Source organism: Hemibagrus wyckioides, linkage group LG21, assembly GCF_019097595.1.
Source record: "Hemibagrus wyckioides isolate EC202008001 linkage group LG21, SWU_Hwy_1.0, whole genome shotgun sequence".
In the NCBI taxonomy this organism is placed as follows: Eukaryota; Metazoa; Chordata; class Actinopteri; order Siluriformes; family Bagridae; genus Hemibagrus; species Hemibagrus wyckioides.
Genome location: NC_080730.1, coordinates 19,524,232 through 19,551,566, shown reverse-complemented (window position 1 = coordinate 19,551,566; position 27,335 = coordinate 19,524,232). Strand labels below are relative to the sequence as shown.

Here is a 27,335-nt window from a genome sequence, read left to right as displayed (position 1 = left end):
GTCGTTGTTCTCTAAGTTTCCTGTGACGTGAGACAATGAATCAAATATTTAAGTATTCTTTCTTTCTTTCTTTCTTTCTTTCTTTCTTTCCTCGTGGTAAAAAAAAAAGAAAGCAAACAAACAAGCACGTGACCGGGCGCGAGGCGTCGCCGCGAGCCCGCAGTGAGTGAGCGTTGCCCTTGGGCGCACGCGACTCCAACCTCGGGTCCTCTGGCGCGCAGAGAGAGATGGGTGGAGCGCGCGCTCGCTCCTGTCGCGCTCTCGTGCCGCCTGCAGAGCCGTTATAGGAACTCCGAGCTCACTGAGAGAAATTAGCCTTTGGCTAACAAGACATTTTATTACAGTTTTGAAAGCGGAGGATAAAAGAAAAGCGGAGGAAAAGTTAAAGATTTATCGTTTCTCTTTCTGTTTGGAGGGAAATTTGTTTTTGTTTTAATCCACCGAAGGAAAAAAGTTGTCTCGTGTTCAGGACACTTTACCTCACACAGGTAAGACTCGAACCTGGACACTTCATTAAACAAGACTAAAACATTTTAACATTTCCATTCGGGCTTTAAGACACGTACAGAGTTTAAAAAGAAGTTTAAAAAAACTTTATTTCAGTTTCTAATCGAAATGATCCGGTTACCACAGCGTTAATGATGTGTTTATTACATGTTTATAACAAGTTTTCCTCTCAGTCACGCAGCTATAACCTAGCGCAGGTTTGTTTCTATCATTCAGATGGAGGACTCAGCTGATCTCAGTCCATTTTAGTTTCAGAAAGAAAAAGATGAAGGAATTTATAAACCTCAGACCTTTCTCTGTCAAAAAGGATAACATATGCGAGTTAATAATAATTTTATTAAAGTCCTTCTGCCTACAGAGCCAAGGTTTTACTAAAAATGACCTTTTATGTCTTTTACACCATATTTACAGACACAGTAACTGGAATAAAAGTAGTTTCTGATGAAATAGTTGAATAAATGTTGATTTTCAGATGTTTATTATATTTATGATGTATTCAGAAGGAGAAAAATCCATATTTAAATCACTTTTAGTCACTGGAAACGGCGGGATTTTACCTGGAATTAATTGCAGTTAGGATGAGGAAATAAAATATTAAATCTTCATCACCTGCTTCTCTGTACTATTGTTCTAAGTTTATAAGTGAGCGTTCCAGGCTGATTTATTTGGGTGAAGATCAGATCTGAAGTGTTACTGATTCATGATCCATCATCAGCCGCATTAATAACATCATCATCAAATACCCTCCTGACATTTCTACTAAAAACAAAGGATTAAAATAAGATGGAACCTGCAGTTCATGGCACTTCATGTAAACAGAAAAATGCCGGATCCTGATTGGTTAATCCTCTTCACAACAGGAAGCCAATTATAGATGATTAAACAAATCAGACACTGGATCCTGTGGTCAGCTGTAATTTAGGGTTAAATAGCTCGAGGTCATGATAACGCTGTGGACATTATTACAACTGTAACATGTTTCTGACCCAGAGTAACGATCCACAGGATCTGAGTGAATAATAATAATAATAATATTAATAATATTAATAGTAATAAGCTGATTCATTTCCAATTACTCATTTCATTCAAATGTCATTTTTTGGGTTCATAGTGCAATCTGTTTGTCTGTATGTATGTATGTATGTATGTATGTATGTATGTGTCTGTCTGTCTGCCTACCTGTCTGTCTGTCAGTCTGTCTGTCCGTCCGTCCGTCCGTCCGTCCGTCCGTCCGTCCGTCCGTCTATCTATCTATCTATCTATCTATCTATCTATCTATCTATCTATCTATCTATCTATCTATCTATCTATCTATGTCTATGTAAAGAAAGTGATAAAGTGTTCCAGTATTTTCCGTGTTGAAGTTTGTGGACAATGGTGTAAAGTGTTCTAGTGTTCATGTCTTTCATGTGTTCATGTCTTTGCCCAGCGTGAGACTGAACACATAAATCCATCCAAATAACTCATTTCTGAAAGTGAAATTCAGTCAGTGCCAGTCTGTGCTTTGCCACAGTGCCGTACCTCTCAGCCTGCAGAGAATAAAACAGGCACACATTAACAGCTTTACTCTGGGGTTATGATTTATTTAGGTTACTATTTGCCCTGTGCAGTGGTTACTATAAAGCTTATGAATTGTCCACTACCTCCACGCACCCGGTCGTCAGAAACACGAAGCGGTTCATGTGCAATGTTTAACATCTGAAGAGGACCTGCAGCGTTCCTTTGCTCGGGCTTTTTAAGTTTTATAAGTGCGGTCACTTGGCAGCAAACAGGGCAGACTTTAATTCAAATGAATCATCGGAAACGCAATTAAAACGCTCTGATTGATTGACATGGTCAAAAAGCATCATTAATATGTGACCTCATGTTTCAGACAAGATGGAACAGAGGATACAGGAGAGACATGGATAAAGCTTAAGCTGTATCTTCTGACTAGTTTTGGCTTATGACTCGGGAAATCTGTTAAAACATTCAAATGTTGACACAAGGTACATGCAGCTAATTGCGTCTATTTGTGTATTTAATGCAGCTGTGAAAATTCCCCGGCACGTCTTTAACCAGTCATTAGTTCACTCATTACTTTAACAGACGAGCATTGCGCGAGCATCAGGCCGTGCTCGCGTTTTCACACAGAAAGCACGTAGCGTTAGTGACAGGAATGTAAAGTAGAGGGGCCACCGGTCACACCGCCATCACCTCTGTTAATGAGCGACAGCGTCCACCTGTAGCAACGGCGACACAATACTACATGTTTCTGTCCGTTCTGTAAAAAAAAAATCCTTTTGATTTCCTTGTGACATTTGTTTAAATTGAAAGGAAACATTTCCGCTACCTACACAGAGTCGTCCCTGTCTTACTCATGCATTCTCATGTTGTCTCTTCGTGATGAATCATCTGTGTGAACTGTTTTATTGAATATGAGTGTCAGGAGAGAGCATTTCACAGATCTGTTTCATCTCTTGTTTATAACCACAGATTGTTTAATTACAATCATCCTTAAACAATGTATAGCTATATGAACAGAATAGTGTAAGATGTAACCTCTGAGCTCAATTTATGCTAAAGCCTGTGTTTGTTTTGTAATCTCTGTTTTATTCAGAGATCCCATGCTGCTTGTCACAATGTCTCCATTCGAAAGCTGGAGGTAACCAGAGGATATCTGCGTTCCCCCATTCGACATGGTCCACTGGACCACTGTTCTGGTGCCATGTATCTGGATCCAGGCCCTTGTGACATGGGTAGCATCAGAAACCTGCCCTTCTGTGCCCCTCGCACATGTCAGCTTCTCCGTGCCCTACCCCATGCCCACATTTCAGACCTCCGACCCCATCCAGAACATCGCTGTCAACCCTTTTTACCACGAGGTCTACGTGGGTTCGCGGAACATCATTGAGGCGGTGAACGGCACTCTGGGTAAGCTCTGGGAGCTGCGCACTGGCCCTGTGGGCAGCAAGGAGTGCCACCTGTGTCGACTGTGTGACATTGAAAGCGATCCGTTTGAGGAGGATACGGACAGCGAGGTGCTGCTGCTGGACACCTTCCTTATGTACCTGTACACGTGCGGCAGTTCTCAGTATGGAGTGTGTTACTTCCACCAGCTCAATGAAAACGGGCGGGCACCGGCACCTTCTAAGTGCCTTTTTCGCAAAGAAGCGAACTCCGCCGCTTTCTGCCCAGACTGCATCGCCAGCCCACTGGGCACCAAGGTCAGCATGGTGGAGGAGGGACAGACGGTGTATTTTTATGTGGCCGCAACCGTCAATGACAGCGTGACGCAGCGGTACGGCAGGAAGTCTGTCTCGGTTCGGCGTCCTTTAGCCACCGAGAATGGCTTCCACACGGACGTGCAGGGCCTGACGGTGCTGCCCGAGCTGAGGAGGGTCTACCCCATAGAGTACATTTACAGCTTCTACACTAATGACTTTGTCTACTTCCTGTCGGTGCAGAGGGAGAAGGCAGAGCTACACGGCACGTCCCGTTTCCAGACGCGACTCGGACGTCTACCGCGCAACGAATGGGAGATGCGCCGCTACAGAGAGGTCGTGCTCGAGTGCCGCTACGAACCCAAGCGCAGACGCAGGAACGCGGACGGTGCCGCCTTCAGGGACATCGTGTACAATGTGGTGCAGGCGGCGCACTTTGGCAGGGCCGGGCGAGAACTAGCCGATGAGCTCGGCGTGGAGGAAAACGACGACATTCTGTACGGAGTCTTCGCCGTTAAGGACGTCTCGGACGTCACCGAGCACGACTCGGCTCTTTGCGCGTTCCCCATGGACTGGGTGAACAAGTTCATCAATGACGGCGTGGAGGATTGCTGCACTTATGGACCAGAGAGGCTTTCCCGTGGTCTGTGCCACTTCCAGCCCTGCGAAAGCTGCCCACACGAGGTCAGTGCTACACACCCCACAATCTGGTTTAAACAGGTTCACACGAAAATCCAAAGGGAATCATCAGGAATTTAATACACTTACTAAATATGGATGCATGGTTTTTTTTGTAGTCTCTTTTTCCCGGGAGGAATTCTCATAAAATATTTGGATGAAAATATTGACTGCAGCATCCTGGTCACTGTTGTGTAAATTCTTCAAAGCACAAAAAGCATATTTTCTTGTTTTGACCCACTTTATGATGAAAACTCAGAGTCCTGAAAGTTTAGATTTTAAGTCCATGAGAAGTCAATCAATTATCTTTTTAAGCAAACTTTTTACAAAGGGGTTTTTACAGAAACCAAAAACAGACAATTTTTCCACAGGTTTTGATATATATACTTCTGTGAGAACATGAAACATAACCTAAAGCTACATCTAGTGAGAGCTGACACAGACAGACAGAACTCCATGAACCTATAGATGTTACGTAACTGTTCATAACATTAGATGACAAAGCAGTAAAACAGATTTCTGGCACATGCTAAACCTTGCTAAAACACAGAGCTGAACTGAATGTGTGTGTTTTTGCTGTGTCACGCTCCGTGCTTTTCCCACTAGAATGCAGTGGGAGTGATGAGTAACGGCAGTTATGTGGATGGATAGCTCACGGTTTCCGGAAACGATGCTTTCTATACACTGCTATTGCGACACGAAAGGGACAGTTGCTAGGATTTGACTTTGACTCGCTCCGGCTAATCTGTTCCATCTGCTTCGAGTTTTTTTAGTTTTTGTTGTTTGGCACGTGAAGCTGGAGCATGTGAATCTGTGACCCAGCAGTGTGTACTGATGCAGGTCAGAACATTCCTTCTGCAGGATATGACCTGTGTTTCCTGTGGGTGGTTAAAGCAAGAGCGCAAAGAAGAGACACAGATTAAGCTCACTGAATTCACTTTTATTTTATTACGTTTACAATGTTTTTAACGTGTCACAACGGTTTATTATAGATGAGATCTCTAATGAACAAGTCAGAGTACAGTTATTACTCAACTGTATACTGTAAAGTCAGAGAGTGTGTTGAAAAGATGTTCAGAGCAGATTAGATATAGGACTAAAATATTATATTATAGATGTAGAACTGCTGAAGGCCAACAGTAAGTCCCTGAAAATATCAAAGCTGAATTGTCTCCAGCTGTCTGGAAGCCAAAACTAGACAAAGAGAAAGAGAAAATGCTGTGGTCGGTGGTGGAGATTATCTAATAACGAAATTATAACAACTGAAGGCTAAGACATAAAGTAGTTTAACATCATTTTGCCAAGCAAGCAGCTAGCTAGAAGTTAGAGCATGTAACGTTTTTATAGCTAGCTTCTCTCTTGGTAGAGTTTGTCATTCTGCTCAGATTGACTCGACAGCGTGCTGTTTTAAAGTATACACAGTGTGTAAACGCCAGCATGGTTGTAGCCTGTGTGATGATGGTTTGTCTCATTTCACTGTCTATGATCACAGTGAGAACAGGACAGTCTTTATGTTGACAGCAGCATCTCTTAGAGACTTGAGACTTGGACATAATCTGTTCTTTAGGGTGTCTATGAAGGGGTGTGCAGATCAGCACAAAGTGACTCACAGCTTCCTCAAGTTAAATGTGAAGTCATTCCAATAGAAACTGAATATAATTTTACTCATCGAGTTACACTATATTGCCAAAAGTTTTGGGACACCCCTCCAAATCACTGAATTCAGGGGTTGGGCTCGACCCCTTAATTCCAGTGAAAGGAACTCTTAATGTTTCAGCTTCATACTAAGACATTTTGGACAATTTCATGCTCTTTGTCCTGACCTCAACCCCATAGAACACCTTTGAATGAATTAGATGAATTAGAGCGGAGACTGCGAGCCAGGCCTTCTTGTCCAACATCAGTGCCTGACCTTACAAATGCTCTTCTAGAGGAACGGTCAAAAATTCCCATGAACACACTCCTAAACCTTATAGAAAGCCTTCCCAGAAGAGTTGAAGCTGTTGCGGGACAACTCCATATTACATTCATGTGCATGTAAAGGCAGACGTCCCAAAACTTTTGGCAATATCGTGTATCTGTGAAGGCTCTCTTTCTCTTTTTTTCCAGCTGAAGTACGGTCCACTCCTACACCAGCTGGCCCTTGTGCCGATTAGTTAATGAGTTGTAATGCAGTGTCTCTTTGACTCGGGCGGTTGTGTTTACACACCATACAAACACTTGACGCTTGTTGGTTTTACAGGATTATGGTAAGTGGATGTCCAGTACAGCAGAGGAGTAGAATCCAGTAAAATGTTTGATTTGATTGATACAATGAATATGATTTTTATGCTTGATGTGTATCAGATGCCCTTGTGCTTGAGTGTAACAAAAAGGTGTGTTGTTAAAAATAAATAAAAGCATGTATTTTGAGCTCGGTGAAGGGTGTGAGAAATCTCTTTGGTCTGACGTAAAGGAGGATGTGTGTAGAGTCACATCACAAGCACCAGACGGCTCGGAGTGTTACTCTTCCAGATACGCTTCCTTCTCGAAGGTTTGCAAGTTTAGGGTTAGAGATACAGGGATTCATAAAAAGATATGAGAAATGAGACAGGAGGTGGTGTTCACCTGGAACAGAGTGCAGCACCACAAACGTTTGGAAGAAAAACACACGGAATGGAAATGAAGAGTCGTTATACGAGGCTGCGGTCAGTTCCTTTTCTCACTCAGACTGTAGAGTCACTCAACCTGTCGACAGTGACTGTGGTGTCAGGCGAGTGACACACCTTCTAGATCCTCTAGATCCTGTGTGTGTGTGTGCATGTGTGTGTGTGTGTGTGTGCGTGCGTGTGTGCGTGTGTGTGTGTGTTTTACCCAAAATCCATTTGGAGAAGAAAGTAGAAACATTGCACAGACTAAATACACATTCTCTAAACAAAGCACACAAAAGTACACAGAACAGAGCTGTTGTCTTGTGTCTTTTTTCTTTTTTTTTGCTTGAAGGAGAGATTTGCAAAAGTTAGTTGATTTGCTATTTAGAACCTGGTCAAGCATTAAGAACTTGAAGCACTTAAAAATTCAACTGACTTTAAATGTGTGTGTGTGTGTGTGTGTGTGAGAGAGAGAGAGAGAGAGAGACAGTGAGAGAGAGAGAGAGAGAGAGACAGAGAGAGACAGACAGAGAGGCAGACAGATTGAGAGAGAAAGAGAGAGAGAGACAGAGAGAGAGAGAGAGAGAGACTGAGAGAGAGACAGACAGAGAGAGATGGGCAGACAGAGAGAGAGAGAGAGAGAGAGAGAGAGACTATTATGCCACAGATGAGACCTTGTGCTCTAACACAGTGTTCAGCATGACTCTGTTCAAGATGAAGCTGTATATAGTTATTAGATTTGAGAACATCACAGTTTGAGGTGAATGAATGAGTCAGTAAATCAATACTAAGATACTTTCCCACTGCATTCTCTGCGACAGTAGTGTGGATTTTTAATTTAATTTATTTTGTGCAACAAGCGTAACTGCATTTTTTTCAGCTCCGTTCCAGACGGCTGTGGGCTGCCAGAGCTTTCCTGGTCAGTTGTGTGGGCTGTGAAGAGTTAGGACCTCTGATTTAGAGAAAATCTTCCATTGAGTCAAGTCTCAGAGATTGCTTTGCTTTCTCTTTCTCTTTCTGCAAACGCTGACGGATGCCAAATATGATTTTAAAGCACTTCTTTACAATGCTGCATGACATTGCAGTAATTTTCCACAGAGGGAACCTGCGCATGCACTTCCTTTTCCCCTGGGGAGATTTGATTCATATTACATAGAAAGTTCGATTTATCACTGAGGAAAATAGTTGCCTGACAGAAACACTGCCCGAGGTCTTCTGTATATGAAGTAGGATAAATATATAGTTCTTTTTTGTCATGGATCAAATTATATAATTGTTTAAATAAAATACATAAAAATTAGGTGAAATTATTCATTATTGGGTGGCGGTAGCTCAAGTGGTTAAGGCTCTGAGTTGCTGGTTCAAGCCACAGTACCACCAAGCTGCCCCCGCTGGGCCCTTGAGCAAGGCCCCCAACCCAGGGACCCTGCGCTCTGACCCCAAACTCTATGAATGGGATATGCGAAGAAAGAATTTTTGTAATGTATATGTGACAAATAAAGGCTACTTAACTTTAAACGTAATTACTGACATTATTGCTCGGTGTGTGTGTGTTGAGAACAGAGCATAGAGCAAAATATGAGCTGCAGAGATCAGCCCACTCTGGTGTCCCAGCCATGTTACAGAGTGGACCTGTTCAACAGGCAGATGAGAGACACGCTGCTCACCTCTCTGCTCGTCACCAACATCGACAATGAAACCCTCGCCCACATCGGCACGGCCGACGGCAGACTGCTGCAGGTACGACAAGCGGGACGCAACCACATGCTGTTCTAACACAGATCATGTTCTTGGGTATGTCTGAAATGTGAAAAATTCCAGTACCTCGAGCGCTCCTTTATGAGATCCACCTGTACCTCTGAGTAAATCTTCCATTATTCACCTTTCTGGTGTTACCTTTGGTGCAGCAGTTAACACAGGTGTGTGTGTGTGTGTGTGTGTGTGTGTGTGTGAAAATAATTAATTGATTGAATAACTGATGAAGAAATAATGAAATGATTGTAATCTTAATATTGAAACCAGCAGAGTGTTTCTGAACTCTTCTTAAATCATCAGGAAGAAAACCTTAAGATGTTTAAAAGCTTTATTACTTTATAAACCTTATGTTCACTCCCAAGTCTGTTTACTAAAGTCAGGAGAACTTGAACATTAAAGGAAATTTGACAGACTGAATTTAACAGACCCAAACTGAACGTGTGTGGTTTTCCTGTCTCTCTCTCTCTCTCTGTGTTTTTCCCGGTGGAATGCAGTGGGAGGGATGAGTAATGGCAGCTACGTGGATGGATAGCTCACGTTTTCCAGAAACCATGCTTTCTGTACACTGACACTGCAACATGTTACAGAGAGCAGAAAGAGACAGTTGCTATGATTTAACTTTGACATGCGCGGGCTAATCTGTTCCATCTGCTTTACGTTAAGAAGGAAAATACGTTTAAAATCTTTATTCCTTTATAAACTTTAGGTTCACCACCATGTCAGGAGAACATTCTTGAGCGTAAAAGGAAATATAACATACTGAATTACATGAAGGGAAAAAAACTCACATTCTTACTTTACATGAAATATATATCCAGTTATATCTGGTGTGTTTTATTGGTCATGTTTCATGTGCAGTGTCTGTTCTGCTTGTGTCCTAGTACGTCTTGCGGAGATCCAGACCCATAATCTTCGCCAACTATTCCCTCGCGCAGAACCAGAGGGTGTCGTCCACTGCCGCCGTGCTTCCCCCAGACCACCTCCTCTTCATTGTGGGGAACAAGGTACGAGCTCGGACACTGTGTGACCTTTAGCAACGGGATCATTTTACTGCATATCGTTCAGCAAAACGAACTGACCCTTTATCGAGTCATCTGATTCATTTCAGCAGAATATTCTTACAGTGTTACGTGTTAATAGCCAATGACCTCGACACATCTACTTATGTAAACGTCGATCACGTTTAAAGTAAGAACTAAAAAATTATAAATCAACCAAGGCCAAAAAAACGAGGCTGACAGGAACAAGAACAGAACTTGATAATTTTATGATAATTCCTAAATATTGGGGCAGTGGTGGCTCAAGTGTTTAAGGCTCTGGGTTGTTGACCGGAGGATCAGGGTTAAAGCCCCAGCACCACCAAGCCTCCACTGTTGGGCAATTGAGCAAGGCCCTTAACCCTCTCTGCTCCAGGGGCGCTGTTTCATTGCTGCCCCTGTGCTCTGACCCCAACTTCCTCAGCTGGGATATGCGAAGAAAAGAATTCCACTGTGCGGTAATGTACGTGTGGCGATAATAAAGGCTTCATGCCCTCAGTTCTTCTTCTAAATATTATACAACATTACATCAGTATTATCGACTGTAAGATACCGATCCAGGAAGTGGTCACGTGATGAATGAACGAACGACTCGGCCCCAAAGACTGAATGAATCATTCCGGTACAGTCTGTACAGCCGAAGCCTGTGAGGCTCTCAGGTGATGAAGGAACGAGTCGGGAGATGACCTTGTTTCCCGTACAGAACCTATGCACATGTGTGATCAATACAACATAAACAAATCGTTCTCTGGGATGACTCCTTGTTCCCGAGTCATATTAAGGATTCGTTCAAAATGAACAACACATCACTAGTGACCTTATTATTACAGCTGTTTAATTTCACAGCTACTGAGTTCGGATATTAGCGTCGTCTTCACACCGTAAGAACAGAGCTTTAGGCTTCTAAACATTAACAAAGAGTTGTCCTGTGCAGTAGCTCACTCTGACTTAACATCTCCATAATTTCACATGCACTGTATGAACTGCCTCTGTTAATGCTGATTCGATGATGTTATTATGATTGTCGAATAAACCGTAAAACTGGAAAAAATGAAGAAAAGAAACAAATATTAAGTAATTAGTCGGCTGATTGGGATCGAAAGGTTCTTCTTTGTGTTTGAGTGAACGAAATGCAGCCATGCTTGTTTAGAGCTTTATCATTCAATCATCAGAGGAAAAACTCTCTAAGCGTGAAGCACCTGCCTTTAGGTTATAGTATAACTTCAACCGTAACAGTGGCATTGCCGTTGGAGACAGCCTCGACTTTTAATGAGACTGATGCAATTTAAGATAACTCTTTCCTCATACCCAAGTCTTAACAGCGGCATGTTTACACATGAAGATTTTCCCCAAATCCTGATGAATTTATTCGGACTGCAGATTCAGACACTCTCTAGACAGTCTGTGTTCACACCTAATCTGAGCTAAATCTGTGAGTTAGCGTAACAGAGAGAAGTACATGAGTCTGATGTTCAGCTTGTGTTTTTAAACACAGGACTGACTTTCAGGAGCAAGGATGTTCTGGTTAGGAAACATAAAATCCCCCTGCATCCCACCCAACTTTTAGGCTAATTCTGAAGGAGCTATGAAATGTTTCCGTTGCAGATGATCCAGGTGCCTCAGAGAGGTCCGGGGTGTCTCCACTTCCTCACCTGTGCTGCATGTTTGACTGCACCACGGTTTATGGCGTGTGGCTGGTGTTCAGGACGCTGCACATGGCAGTCTGAGTGTTCGAGGCACTGGGTCAAAGAGTCCTGCCCACCTGTCATAACCGACGTGAGCTACAGAGTCTACACACACACACACACACACACGGTTGGGTGTGTCTGTTTGCTTTACAATACACACCTGCGCCTACAGTCTCTGCAACAAAACAATTGCAAGGTGACTTATCTTATCTTTTTCCACCTGTGACTTAGCCGTGTGTCAGGGAGTAACATGTCATTAATGTCACGGAAACTGATCAGACATTAAATGAGTAACAAGATTACACAGACTGTAGAGTTCAATCCTCACCATGACCAGCAGCTATAGAAATCAACCCCTTAACTGTTGACTGTGTAACTGTAACTGCTCTGTTTCCTGCTCAGTTCTTCCCTAAGACGGCGCCCCTCGATGGTCAGACGGAGTTATCGCTCTGTGGATTTGAGTTCCAGTCGCCCCACAAACCTGACATCACCACCAAGACTCACGTGGTGAAGCTCGGAGAAACTGGCTGCGTAGTTCACCCTCAGAAAAGCAACAGCAATGTGTGAGTGCCGCAGCCAACACCCAGACACACACACACTCTTTTTGTTTACACAGCTTGTACATTAAAAAAAACCCAAGTACACGGGCACACAAGGCACTTAACCTAGTCCTCTATATCGCATTCCTTATGAGTTCATATTTCCTCTCTGGATGACATGAAATAATCATTTGTAATGCCTGAAATATGCCAGCTTAATCCGGCTCACTACTCTTGCCTGGAAACCAAAATATAGCGCTTAAAGGGAATTTTTTATTCCGTTTTAAAAAGATTTATTTAGATTTACAATCCTAATGTAAAAGAGTAGAAATAGAAGTAGAAATAGTTCCACTGCAGAAAACATACATGCCATAATTACCCCTTCAGACTATGCATTAACGTACAGTGTGGAATTGGTATTAATTAAAATATATTCACTCAGAACCACTTGAATACTTTTCAGCAGGATATTTGTGTGTCTTTAATCCAGTTCAATCCTCTGTCCGTAGGCTGGTGTGTAAGATTCGTTCTGAAGTAACGGAGCCTCCGTTTAAGCCGATTAACGTCACGGTGAGCGTCCGCGAGGATCGCAAGGAGGACCCGTACTTCATCAAGGGAATTGATGAAATGCCTGGATTCACATTTGTGGTAAAATTTTTTTGATCTACGTCACTATCTACCCTCGTCCTCTCGCAGGTGGGGGAGAAATGACTCTCCTACTCAGACCACACAGCCAGATCTGCTCTCTCAGATGCACCTGTGGCTTAAAATACATTTCAATACTGAAGTTTGAGTTATTTTTGTAATGATTTTGGCATCAAGTCAAGAAGCTTTTATTGTCATTTCGACCCTCTATGGCTGACGCAGTACAGAGTACAATGAGACAGGACCCTGGTGCTACATAAAGCAACACAGAGCTAAGGACTAGAAGTAAGCTGTCCTAGATACATACAGTGCAATGTGTGCAAACTGTGCAAGGCAATAAGACAATACAAAACAAAACAGTACAGGACAGGTACACAAAATACACAATATAGGCAGAATAGCGCTGAGCAGTATACATTCTGTACAGTATGTATCTCTGTATGTAACAGCGCTGTATGTGTGTTTGTGTGTGCGTGCGTTTGTGTGTGTGTGTCTCAGCTGCCCAACATCACCGAGGTGCAGCCGGATTACGGTCCGATGAACGGAGGCACCTTGATCAACATCACCGGACCTTTCTTACACTCAGGGAGGACCAGGAAGGTCACGCTGGATGGTGAAATCTGTCCTATTAAAGGGTGTGTGTGTGTGTGAGTGTGTGTGTGTGTGTGTGTATGCTCATATCGGTACAAGAAGTGAACTCTGTGTTCTGTCTGGCAGAGTATCTGTAGTCCGAGAGACCCTGTCCTCCATCGTGTGTCTTTCTCAGCGTGTCACCGAGGCGAAGGATGTGGTGCTGCAGGTCTACATCGACAAATTTCGCATCGCCACCACCAGAGTCTTCCGCTACAAGGAGACGCCCAAGATCCTCTCCGTTCGGCCCGACTGCAGCTTCGACAAGTATTCAAGCCTTTCTCATTATTAGAGTCCCTCATCCTGCTCATTGTACAGTCCCTTTTTAATGATTGTGCATCATCTGCACTTCACATGCTGCATTTTTATTTCTCCATCTTTGATCTGCAGCGGCTCGCGGATCACTATCGAAGGGAAAAATCTAGACTCTGTCTACAGGACCATCATCCACTTTAAACCCAAAGAAAGCCACCTGAAACCAGTTTCCACAGTAAGATCTGACCTTACAGTTAGTTTCTTGCTAATTATTTAGGGTTAGGATTTATGTGGAAAATATAAATATATCACTGATAACTGTGCCAAAGTGATAGACTTATTCAGCACCAGTTACTCATTCCCAAAACATTTAATAGTCCTTCAGGACACTTATAAGATTTATCTCTGTGCCTTATGCCTTTTTTTCCCCAGGAGTGCCTGGGAAAAGCCAAGTCTACCCACATGGAGTGTGTGACTCCGGTCTTCCCCAGAGATGAGACAGAAGAAGGAGAGCTCTCCTTTGACATGGATGGAGCTGTGGGTTTGTTTAAGCAGGACTTCTCCTATCACCCGTACGGCAGGCCCATTCCCTTTGAGACCGAGGGACACGTTCTCACACTCTACCCTGGCTTTGATGAAGTTTCCTTACATGTGAGTGAGGTAGAGCTGTGTGTGTGTGTGTGTGTGTGTGTGCACAGTTCAACCTTTCTGTGACCTTTGACTCACTGTGGGATTATGTGAGATAGTATCAGTGAGCACAAAAACATCTAAGCTGTTAATGTATGTGGAAAGCCTGGACATTTATAGACTACTTTTCCAGTAATGGAAAAGATCTGGAATGTGGGAAGTGTGCACTTGGAAATGTCCGATAAATTAATGAAGTCCTGGAAAAGCATAATATGCATTAAACTTTCTATATGACTTCACTTTGCAGAGCCAAGTTTAGGTCACTAAAACGTCATCCAGCTTGTCAGAAATCTCCTCATATTTGCTCACTAACAGATTATTTGCTGCTACCGTTTTGTTTGTTTTCACTTAACTTTCTCTAACTTAACATCCTATCTGGTTTTTTGGTTTTTGAAACGGGTCATGACCTTGAAAGATTTCCGAGTGTGTTTTAACTAGTCGATTTGTTCTATTCATGCTGCTGTACCCTGTGTGTGTGTGCAACAGCACCAGAAGCTGAACCTGGTAAACTCCTGCATGAAGATCACCATGACGGTCGGAGGAGTTGACTGTGGAGCGAAGGTTCTGGATAACGAGATCACCTGCCGCATCCCCAAAAACCTCACCATCCCTAACGAGGGCTTACCCGTGAAGGTGAGGTTTCTGAGGTGGTAATCACAGCCTCCTCTGGATGTTGACTGAGTATGATGACTGAACATACAGACTATTTTTATCATATTTTTTGATCATTTTTTTCCCTTTGTTAAGATCATGGTCAACGGCCAGGTTCATGACGTGGGCACGGTCGTCCTGGTCAGCAACCACTACGTAGTAGGCATCGTGCTCGGCATTCTGGGAGCTCTGGTTGCTGGCGCGGTGCTGGCTTATGTCACTATGAAACACCTGAGAAAGAAGAAGACAGGTGAGGCAGAATTGTGTCATTTTTACATGATTCAGTGATCCACTCAACACAGGCCTAATCATTTCAGTTGATTTGGTGCAAGGTTTAGCAAATTTCCCTGCCTGCTATTATTATTTAAATAATTAAATCCCCTGTATGTGCAGGAGTACATGAAGTTATCATGTCTGTCTTGCAGATTCCCTGGCTGAGAGTCGTCTGTCCCATTACTCCCGTAATCACAGTTTTTCAGGCAATGGCAGCGTCGAGCTCCTGCCTTTCGGTGACTACAGACGAGGTAAGAACTGCGCTGATCTGTAATTTTTATTTACACACACAACATCTCATCTGAGTAAAAATCTAACAAATGACACTGAAATATCGTTCACATGGAGAAATTAACTTCAGTCCGACCCCTGCGTCCACTGTGCCTGTGGCGTTTCCCGGCCTGGCCTACGCCAACACGCTGGACCCCAGCTTCAACCCACTCTTGCCTTCTAAGATCATCTCCATCTCCAGCTTCCGTCCGGAGCTCCTGGAAGAGGTGAAGGACGTCCTCATCCCGGCGTCCATGCTTAACGTACAGTACCATCAGATTATCGGGAAAGGTATGAACAGTCCCGAGCTGGAGCTGCACTGTGAACAGCACTTAAGAGCAAAATATTTTTATTTGAAGCATTCTGATATTATATTCTGCAATGAAATGAGGTGATTTGTCAAAGTGTGACATGCCAACACAGTTTCTATTCAATTGTTTTGTTTGCAGGTCACTTCGGCACTGTTTACCACGGTTACTTAACCACTGACCACAATAACTGGGAAATCCACTGTGCCGTGAAGTCACTAAGTAACAGTAAGTATCTGTGATTGATAATCCCAGCTCGCTCAGGCAAAACATAGTATGGAGTGTTTTATCAGGATCTCCTACATTGTGACAAATATTAAATGCACCCTGAAAGATTAAGCTTTATTAAGAAACATCTTTAACTGAAGTGGTTAAGGCTCTGGGTTGTTGATCGGAGGATCAGGGTTCAAACCCCAGCACCATCAAGCTCCAGTGTTGGGCAATTGAGCAAGGCCCTTAACCCTCCCTGCTCCAGGGGCGCTGTGTCATAGCCACCCCTGCGCTCCAATCCCAATTTCCTCGGCTGGGATATGCGAAGAAAAGTATTCCACTGTGCTGTAATGTACACCGATCAGGCTACATACCTGCCTAATATTGTGTTGGTTCCCCTTTTGCTGCCACATGGACGGCAGGACCCATGGATTCCCAGCAGAACATTGCCTAAAGCATGTCACTGACTCTGCCGGCTTGCCTTCTTCTCATAGCACATCCTGGTGCCATGTGTTCCTCAGGTAAGCGGCGCACACGCACCCGGCCATCTAGGTGATGTAAAAGAAAATGTGATTCAACGGACCAGGACACCTTCTTCCATTGCTCCATGATCCAGTTCTGATGCTCATGTGTTCATTGTTGGTGCTTTCACTGGTGCACGGGTCAGCATGGGCACCTTGACTGGTCTGCAGCTATGCAGCCCGATACGCAGCAAACTGTGATGCTGACACCTTTCTATCAGAACCAGCATTAACTTAGACGTCTCTGTGATAACCATCTCATCATTCAGGAATAACGGATGTAGAGGAAGTGGAACAGTTTCTAAAGGAGGGGATCCTGATGAAGGCTTTCCACCACTGTAATGTGCTCTCTCTACTGGGCATCCTGTTGCCTCAAGAAGGGCTCCCCCTAGTGGTGCTACCCTACATGAAGCATGGGGACCTGCGCCACTTCATACGCTGTGAGAACAGGGTGAGTGATGGCCTGTGGGTCAGAGAGACTCTTAATCAATTCCATTACTTTTTTCTTACTGCTAATCATCTTCTTTACACCAGAACCCTACAGTCAAGGACCTGATTGGCTTCGGACTTCAGGTTGCCAAGGGGATGGAGTATTTGGCCCAGAAGAAGTTTGTGCACAGAGACTTAGCTGCCCGCAACTGCATGTGAGCCTAAAACACACAATTATTATGAATGATGATGATGAAGATGGTGATGATGATGATGATGATTATTGTTTTAATATTTGCAGATACAAATTCAATGTTTTAATATGATAACGCTGTTGCTCCTGCAGGCTGGATGAGTCATACACAGTGAAGGTGGCAGACTTTGGCATGGCTCGCGACGTGTTCGATAAGGAGTACTACAGCATCCAGGACCACAGGAAAGCCAAGCTGCCTGTCAAATGGATGGCCATAGAGAGCCTGCAGACCCAAAAATTCACATCCAAATCTGACGTGGTGAGATACAGGAAGACTCAGAGGTGTTTGTGGAAATATTCCACCACATTAAGTCAGAGTTGTACCTCAGCGAGGTTGAATTCTCTAATCTGAAGGCAGGGATACATTTCCTCACAGGCTTTAGTTCATATCAGATGTTTGTCAGTACTTTTTCAGGACAGAATTTACTGCTGGGAAACATTTTTTGTCTTATTGACCTAAAGATAAACAGAAAGGTGTGTGAGGGAAGAACTGTTTTATAACGTTAGTAAGAGCACTGTCTGGTCTCTTGGATGTTACAAAACATTCGTTGTAGCTAATTGTGATTAAAAATGACAGCTTGTCTTTCAGTAAATTAAAAGCAGCAGTTGTCTGCATGGTGTTGTGCTGCAGGAGTGAAAATAATACAGTTCTGTGTGTGTGGAAAGTAATCTGCTTCTGCTCCATGTTGAGCTGCGTCACACTTCCCACTCATGGATTTATTTCCAGTTACATCACAGACTGTCATCTTTCATCATTCCTTCTCCAGTTCCTCCAAACATTGTGGATCTTAGTTGCTTTAGTTGTTTTCTTAACTCCTTACTCACTTCCTGTCTCTGTTCAGTCACCACATTTCTCCCTCTCTCTCTCTCTAGTGGTCCTTCGGGGTTCTGATGTGGGAGTTACTGACACGAGGCGCAAGCCCTTACCCAGAGGTCGACCCTTATGACATCACACATTACCTCTTAAGGGGGCGGAGACTCCCTCAGCCACAGTATTGTCCTGATCCGCTGTGAGTTTTTATTCTGTTTTTATTTTTTTCTGCACTCTGACTCTTCACCTGCTTCAAGTTAAACAAAAGCAGACTGATGATTGATTGACTCGCGCCGTTGCCTTCATGAGGCTTCATCCGCTATGGAAAGGATGGTTAATATTCATTTCCGACCTAAAACCAGCAGATAAATGTTTCTAGGGTTTGTGGAGTCCATTAGGGGCTTTAGAAAGAATTCTGATGAATTAGAGTTAGGTTTGGAGGAACAGTAATAAACTAAAATTGAATACAACCAAAGTAATCCACCGAAATGTGTAGTATATTCTAGAGAAGGTGCTTAATGTTGGCTTGATTTGGAGTTATATGTTTAGCTATTTAAAAGCTTTTAAATTTTGAAAATGTCAGAAACAGTTGTAGAAATTATTTCTGACATTCTTCAATTTCTTTCAAGTACTTTTTTACCATGAAGGGGGAAAAATGACAGTTTTTGTATGGAATTAACCTTTGAGTTGTTATTGGTTAAGGCATAAATACCATCATAATGAGGCAATAGCTGAACACTAAGTTCATGAACGCAGGAAAACTACTGAACAACCTTCTGCTGTTGCCTTCATCTACTATGCCTGCTATATGACATTTGTATGTGTTTTATATTCTCATAGCAGAAAGCATGATGTTTCATGATTATACATATACATTCAGCCTGCTCTGTAGCTTAGTGCTGTGGTGTAGTTTATAGCTAGTTATAACATTTACTCTGGTAAATGTTTTCTTTGTCTGTAGTTGATGAGCAGCTTGTTGTTGATTTCAAAAGTTTCCATCTCTTCAGGGTTGAGAAAGACCTGTTGATCCAAAGAAGCAAGTTACTGATTCATTTTAGCCCAGAGATTATCACTTTGGCGATCGTGTCGGCCCGGAAAAAATCCAGAGCCTGAACTGAGACCATCTGGATCCTCTCAGTTGTAATATTAAATTTGGAATTTAATGCGCTGTCAGAGTAGTCATGAAGCTGGATTTATAAAGGATGTGAATTCATCTTTCCTGCTATCTTTAGGCTGAAATCTGCCAGTCAAGGTGATGCCTATGGATTGGGACTTTGCTCTTTAAGTCAGCTCTGATTATATAATGACGCAAACTGATTCCCTTCAATTTGAAGTCTTTCATAATCTCAGAGCAGCTTTACAGAAGTATAAAAACATAGAGAAGAAAAAAAATGATAAAGTTTAAAGTTAAGTTACTATTTTATCCCTAATGAGCAAGCCTGAGGTGACGGTGGTGAGGAAAACTCCCTGAGATGATATGAGGAAGAAACCTTGAGAGGAACCAGGCTCAGAAGGGAACAGTAAATCATGTAAATGTAAAAATAATGTCCTTTCTACAACAGCAACCAAGAGCTCTTCAGGAACTATCAGGTCACTGTCTTCTATTTTAATCTGTTCATTTGTCTGGTGTGTTTTATTAGATCATCTTAAAACGAGTCAGAATGTTGTTTAAGCTCAAATTCTGTATCAGAGAGCCTGAACTGCTGCCCTGTCTCTTATCAAATTTAACATTGCTTCGGGTGGAGTATTCACTCAAAAGTAAATACGTAAGTAAATCTGTTGGAGCAGATAATACCTTCTGAACAGAGACTGGGAATGAAAAGGAGGTGTGCAAAAAAAAAAAGTGTCTCACCACCAAAGGTTTTTGCTTTTGGGAAGTTCAGGTACATGGAGTTCCACATGTTCTCCCATTGTCCTTCTAGTTTTTTGATCCAGATTCTCAGTTTTCCTCCACCTTTTTAAACATTTCTACTTCTGTGTTTCCTCTCCAGCGCCTGTAGGGGGCACTTCATAACCCTGACTCTGTTGTGTGCAGGTTTGCTATAATGCTGCAGTGCTGGGATCCGGACCCGGAGCTAAGACCCAGCTTCTCCACGCTAGTCTCTGAGGTGACGGCCATCCTCTCTGGCCTGGAGGGGGAGCACTACATCAGCCTGAAGGTGACGTACGTGAACCTGGACCAGCCGCGCCCTTACCCCGCCCTGACCGAGTCGGCCGATGAGTGCGAGACCTCGGACGAAGACGAGGTCGGCTCAGCCGCCACCTGACCGACTACACGTGCTGTCGCTCATAGAGAAGGTCCTAAGACATCATCCCAGAGTCAGTGACTATTTATTTATAATGCAGCGGCCATGCTGGAATGTAAAGTTGTGAAAGAAGGTACGTGTTCTGTAGTGTGCAGGAAAATGTGAACTCTTGTCTGAAGTATGACTAAGTGCACACTGGACAAATTCAGCCCTTTTATTTTATCTTTTATTTTTAATTTTATAAATTGCAGCAAATCAGAAGAAGTGTCCGTTACTGCAGTGTGAACAGGGGAGAGACTAGAAACTAACAGGATTTGGTTTGTCCAGTAATTCAGATTAAAATTAAAGCATGAAAAAAGGAAGGCGTGATTAGAGATATTAGCAACAAATGAGGAAGATGATCAGGTTTGGTTTCATTTTTTTCATTTCTAGACCTGTGAAATGATGGAGCTGTACAGTACGTGCTGTCATGATGGTAATGTAGGCTGGTTTAATGGTTACAGATGATGACTTTTAAAAAGCAGGATACTTATCTGTAGCAAATGAAATCATGCTTCCCTCTATGACGAACGTTTTATTAGCACCAACACAAACCACACTGTCTACATTTTCCCTGAATTTTTCTCAGCACAATTTTAGCTGCGTGCTGCTGTTCTTCCTGTCAGGTTCAATCCACTCCAAACAGATTTACAGATATTATTATTTTTTTTAAAAAATAGCAGATTTTTTTTGGTGATTCAACTCGCTCAAAGTGTCAGAAGTAGTACTTTGTAAAACCGTGCATGCTGTAACTTCTGTGGAATGACAAAAAACGTTCTGTACCGAGAGAAACGTGGCTGAATTTTAATGTTGTGCACTTAGACTGGGTAGTTTTTGTATTCTCGGTCCTGCAGCACAGCCTGCCTCGTTCCGCTGTGTTTTCTAAATGTTATATATCTCTACAAAGTGTCAGAACACCTTCCAGGAGGCAAAAATTCCACACCGGACTGCTTAAGGTCCACCGGTAGTCTGGTGTGAGTCTGTCAGAATGTGTGGCGCAAAAGAGAAGCGTTCACTGCCATGCTTGTCTGAGTGGGAGGGGCTTAGTCAATCACACTGACACTAACCAGAGCGTAGTTCATGTATGTAGAAGAAGGCGGACAGCTCCTTCCTCCGAATGTGTCATGTCACTGCAGCGTGATCAGCAGTTTGAAAACATGAAGTTGGCCACATGTTAGACTTCTCCATCTCCACTTAGAAGCTTTTGTGTGATAGAGGAGAGCTGGCTGGTGGGAGGGGCAATCTCGGGACAGAATTCGGGTGAAATAAATATTCCAAAACTTTAAAACTAAAAATGAAAGATGAGATCGTAAACAAGCGGAACGTATTATCCTGTGTTTCTCTGGAAAAAATTGTAGCAGTGAAATTCATTGTGATCGTCATGAAGGAACATGAAATATTCTGTTTTAATAAATATCAAGGTTCCACAGGATACTCTACAATTTCTGTCCTTAAGGCAACAACGTTTTGAATGTTTGACCATATCACCGAACCTGCTACGTTACGATATGACACGATACGTTTCGATTCTATTTAATAACCTCTGATCAACATTTGAGCGGAACTGGGGCTCAGAGACAAGGATGTAAAGCAGCAAATCTCTCACTATCCTATACACAACAGTCTAAAACAGTTTATTATTTTTACACACTGGTTGTTTGTCCTTTTTATAATCTGTTATAAACGTTAGTGACTGATTGATTTATATTTGTTGCCTCATTTCAAGACGCTGCCTTTTAATTCGATGCGTTATCATGCGATGGCTGTGGCCCTGATGAAGCTGTGTAAAGGAAGATTTCATAGTCAGATCATGGTCTAGAGCCTAGAGCGTCCCACCTCTCCAGTTACACGGCTTTTCATCCCGTGTGTCAGTGAAACATCTCATTCATTCTGAATATTCAATCTACCCAGTACTTCATATTCATCTACACCTATGTCCTAAAAGATTATATGTTACGTTTTAGTGTTCAAGACTCTCATCACGCCTGATCAAACCGTGTCAGGGGATCATGAGTCAGATATCAGCTGAGCTGGAGCAGACTGGGAGAATAAGGACTGTGGTGGGCTGCTGTGTGTGTGTGTGTGAGTGTGAGTGTGAGAGAGAGAGAGATAGAAATGAAACAGTTATATAAAAGAGCATTATCGTGTTCCTCAGACACGGAGATGTTGGTGATGTTAGTCGAGATGGTGAATGTCGAGCTCTCACATCTTCTGGTTTTGTAAACACGCACATTGTTGACTTTTATATTTGTCAGTTGTAGAGTAGAAGACTGTGGTCACATTTTACTACTAGATCACTAAAAGACTATTTAACTCTGATATGCTAACGTTTCTAACACTCAGTCAGCATCTCATTTAATTTAGCGCTAAATGGGACTAGCTAGGTTTAAGTCGTTATTAGCAATGCTGAAGCGTTTACCTGACAAATCTTTGTTCCTTGTGTCTGTGACATACACATTATTAATTTCTACTAAAATACAAACATTTTACTCTGCAAAACCACTTCTCTTTATTGATTTTCGTAAAAGAGAAGCTTGTTTTCATTTACTGTTTATTTTTAACTTTTAAAGTGCTTCACGAACACATTGTGACGTTCCTCGACGCTGTAACTACAGCACAAGCTTTCAGATCCCACCTCCTGATGCACTACACACATCGGCACAGTCGCGTCTTTACTAGGAGGATTAAACAGCATGCACAGGGATCTTTTCAAAATAAATTCCTGTCGTATTGCTCAACACCCACACACAGTCGCCTTGCAGTTTCACACATTGTGTAATGTGAGGACAAAACACACCAGTTAGAGCTTCAGACGTTTCCCTCCCTCAGTGTGTATAACCAGCTCATGAGCTCAGGATACATACACTGATCAGGCATAACATTATGACCACCTGCCTAATATTGTGTTGGTCCCCCTTTTGCTGACAAAACAGTCCTGACCCGTCCTGCACTGTGTATTCTGAAACCTTTCTATCAGAACCAGCATTAACTTCTTTAGCAATTTGAGCAACAGTAGCTCATCTGTTGGATCAGATCACACGGGCCAGCCTTCGCTCCCCACGTGCATTAATGAGCCTTGACCACCCATGACCCTGTCTATCCGGTTCACCACTGTTCCTTCCTTGGACCACTTTTGATAGATACTGACCAGTGCAGACTGGGAACACCCCACAAGAGCTGCAGTTTTGGAGATGCTCTGATCCAGTGGTCTAGTCATCACAATTTGGCCTTTCGTCAAACTCAAATCTCAAATCCTTACGCTTGTCCATTTTTTCTGCTTCTAACATCAACTTTGAGGACAAAATGTTCACTTGCTGCCTAATATATCCCACCCACTAACAGGTGCCATGATGAGGAGATCATCAGTCTTATTCACTTCACCTCCCACTGCTCATAATGTTATGGCTGATTGGTGAACACATATTTATTAAATTGCGAGTCAGTTAAAGGACCTGACACTGGAGCTATACCTGGAGGAATAATTATTTCCTGATTTGTCCAGCTCTGATTAAATTAATTCACTTCAGCACCTTCCATTTGAACTGTTTCCTGTTTGAAGTCATTTCTGTCTCTGTGACTCTACAGATGCGATGGATAAACATTAGACTATTTTGACTCTTATAGTGACCACTTTGACTGCGTGAGCTGTAGCTGATGTCCATTTTGGCTCACGCCTTTGTACGTAATTGTATGTTTGAAATTGTTTTAGATTCTAGCGGCACGTTTTATTCGATTTTCATTCTGTAACTGAACTCATGACTTTGTGTAGCTGTGCTTTATGTGCTTTTCTAACTGAAACACACAAGATAGCAGCACGCTAATTTACTTCACTGGCTTTAATTTCCAAGTTCCTCAGAACTGTTTAGCAATTGTACCACGGCTAATAACGTTTGTTTAAATAAAAACTTAAACAAAAACACTGCATCCTTTTTCTTTCTTTCTTTTCTTTTCTTTTTTTTACGTACAAGTGATGTCATTGTGCAATTTTTCCATTTTTGTTGTTTTTTCTCCTAGATTATTTTCTGTGATTATTAAACACAGCCTAAAGCGTTGTATTCAAACATATACACTTGCTGTTAATCCTGAAAAACCTTAGGGATAGAAAATACGGACTGAAGGAGGACATGCTGGCGTTTTTCTTTGCTGTGAAATGTGATACAGTGTCAGATAAAAGCCAGAGACAATTAACATGATGATGATGATGATGATGATGATATATGAATGAGATAATAGTATTCAGTTACAGATGTTGTGATACTTCTTTTTTTATTGCTGTTTGTTACCAGATGTAATCTCCAATGTTTTCTCCAGTATCTGACCCAATGGTTTTTTTTTTTTTATTGTTGGATATCAGATTGTTGTGTCTCTGTATTAAACCCTCATGTGTCCAGCTCCTTCAATATGAACCGAGTGTCACACAGAGACTCAGAGGAGGCTGCACCGGCACAATGTCACCATTAGAGGACAGTAGAGTCTCTCTCTCTCTCTCTCTCACACACACACACACACACAAAGCTGCAGGTGAGCCTCTGTACAAGTGAATAAGTTATAGTTTTTTTTCCGCAGAATCTTTTGCTTCCTGTGTATTTTCCTCCTCCTTTCACTGCATAGAAATGACTGCATTTCAGAAACCTGTCATGCCTCTAATGTGAACACGTCAGTCTTCTTTTACAGAAATGAGAGTCGCTCACGTCTCCACCGCCCTCTCACCCTTTTTCCGGACGCGTGTGTCTCTCCTTAAAGACGCCAGATATCTCAGGAGATTGTGAGTATTTTACTGTATGAGTTTGTGTGTAAAAACGTAGGGTATGATTTATACAAACACCACCATTTCTCATCATTTAGGAACAGACCAGTTTGTGTCCAGTTTGAGGAATGAGGCCCGGAGTTAAACCAGTACCGTGTTCCGCTTAGCTCCTGTGTGCACCTCAGAGGAAACTTATTTCAGACACCAGACATGTCTAGGTTTACAAGGAAAAAGTGTATGAATTTCATTTTAGGATTCTTTTGTGAGGTGAGGAATGGGAGTCTCTCTCTCTTTCTCTCTCTCTCTCTCTCTCTCTCTATCTTCATCTTTCTGTCTCATCTCTATAGACGAGAGAGAGAAAACGAGAGCAAGCTGTGAGGAAGTTCTGACATCCTGCAGAACTCTACAGCTTGCAGAGGACTACGAGGGTAAGAAAAAGAGAGAGAGAGGGAGAAGGAGGGAGAAGACAAGTAGTGAGGGAGAAAGCATCTGATGTTTAGTTCCTTCTTGTTTTGTTTCTGTTGACGTGTGTGTGGATGTTGTACTGCTGTGAACCTCAGCGCCCCCTACACACACGCGCACACACACACACACACACACAACACACCAACTTCTACCAGAACTTTCTCAACTCTCTCTCTCTCCCTCTCTCTCTCTCTCTCTCTTTCTCCCCCTCATTTTCATTGTACAAAAGTAAAATCCCAGATGGTGGAGCTTTTGAATGGTGCTGAGATGAGAACGCACACTGTCATCAAGTGTGTGTGTGTGTGTGTGTAGAGCACAGGGCATGTGAGAAAGAGCTAAGGAGTGATACACACAGGCTCTTGTCTTTCACTGAGGCATAAATAACGCGTACTTTGTCAGGAAGGACACGGAGGTGACGGCACACACTCGTATCCTTTTGATGTGTGAAGATTGGACTCGGTTCTGCCTCAAAGGAACGAACTTGTACGAGTGTAAGATCTCGATGTGGTGCGAACTTACAATCAGAGGCAAACGGGTTTAAGTGTACAGGCCGTGACACAGCGGTTCTAAGCTAACCTTTTAGCTACATCCTGTAATTCTGCATGGAGAGACCTCTGTTAATGATGGAAAAAACCCATGAAATAGTTAGCTATGAGTTCAGGACAAATTAGACATGGCTTTATTTAAGGAGCGTATACAGTATACGTGAAGGGTTTTTCAGTTTTCTGTGGAGGTGTCTCCAGTCTTCAAGACAGAGGAGCTTATGGTTCCTTGGTAACATGACAAAGGTGCAATTCCTTGGGCAAGGTGTGTGTATGAGGTAGAGACTGTCTGAATATGGATAAGACAGGGTTTTCCACACTTTTTTGTCTAATCCCTTTATTCCTTCTCCTCTCCATAGTGGAGGTGTTCTGTTTTCAGGTTTGTCTGTGTGTTGAGTGTTTGTAGGGTTTATGTGGTATGATTATTGTAACCAGCAGGGGAACTGATTAGTTTTTAGTCTGAGAGAACTTCACAGCAAGGTGAAATGCCTGAAATAGTTTACCAACAGCTTCCTTCCGGTGAGAAGTGGATTTTCAGGGATACAAATGAGTAAACAGGACACCATTGGTTTTCTTCTACTCATGTTTTCGTGTGTGTGTGTGTGTGTTTTACCTGTTTTCCATTTGTGATCTTCATGGCAAATGGTGAAGCACTGAGACCCTGCCATTTAGAGAAAGCTGTGAAAACTCTGGCTGTGACTTTCACATTTTACACCGGCCACTTTTCTCAAGTTATAGACGCATTTATGCTGTTTATAGCTGCAGTAAATCTGCTCTATGTAGCAATCACTGACCAAAACTCCACAGAATGGACACACAGATCTCTCTCTCTCTCTCTGTATCAAGAGGAGCCTGAGAGAACTCTCACTGTCAGAGCCTCCTGCCACTCACCTGAAAGAGAAAAAAAAAGACATTCTTCCCCTCTCCACGATATCTGCCCTGCATCTTCAATATTTCATGAGTGTATCTTTGAGAGACAACAGAAAGAGAATAAATCAGACAAGAGGGGGGTGAGAGAAAGAGAGAGAGAGAGGAGAGGTGGAGAGAGAGAAAGACGTGATGGGAGGTCGAAGTCATGAACGCAGTGGTGTTAAGAGTGATCGATGCATTGTTACAGCATCCTCGTATTGTGTCTCCTCCTCGACTGAGCAGCCATCCATCTGATTCTCCTTCGTTCCCTCACTTCAGCTCATTACTGACCCTGAATCAGGAGGAGGGGATAGAAATGAGTTTGTTATCAACAGCCTTGAGTCTCACACTGCAGTCCTGATAGATACATCACTAACGACGTTGTGTAGCATGGTATAGCGTCTAGT

The 27,335-nt window shown here is 42.8% G+C and overlaps 1 protein-coding gene across 1 annotated transcript; it reads left to right on the top strand.

Moving 5' to 3' along the window:
• Nucleotides 1-153: 153 nt before the first annotated feature.
• On the top strand, nt 154-24,173 carry mst1rb (macrophage stimulating 1 receptor b). The gene is made up of 21 exons (XM_058373767.1): nt 154-488; nt 3,107-4,394; nt 8,582-8,758; nt 9,655-9,777; nt 11,416-11,586; nt 11,901-12,061; nt 12,547-12,685; nt 13,181-13,317; nt 13,400-13,579; nt 13,703-13,802; nt 14,000-14,218; nt 14,741-14,887; nt 15,002-15,155; nt 15,331-15,429; nt 15,527-15,739; nt 15,898-15,984; nt 16,757-16,938; nt 17,022-17,131; nt 17,263-17,428; nt 18,043-18,179; nt 20,016-24,173. Exons 2-21 carry the CDS (start codon nt 3,186-3,188, stop codon nt 20,245-20,247), a joined length of 4,143 nt encoding a protein of 1,380 aa, XP_058229750.1. The 5' UTR covers nt 154-488; nt 3,107-3,185; the 3' UTR covers nt 20,248-24,173.
• The last annotated feature ends 3,162 nt before the right edge of the window (nt 24,174-27,335 follow it).

Excerpts from the sequence above, each read along its gene's own strand:
- mst1rb (XM_058373767.1), top strand. The coding sequence starts at position 3,186 with ATGGTCCACTGGACCACTGTTCTGGTGCCATGTATCTGGATCCAGGCC. Across the intron at positions 17,132-17,262 it reads TTAGCTGCCCGCAACTGCAT|GCTGGATGAGTCATACACAG; the intron begins GTGAGCCTAAAA and ends TTGCTCCTGCAG. Across the intron at positions 17,429-18,042 it reads TCACATCCAAATCTGACGTG|TGGTCCTTCGGGGTTCTGAT; the intron begins GTGAGATACAGG and ends CTCTCTCTCTAG.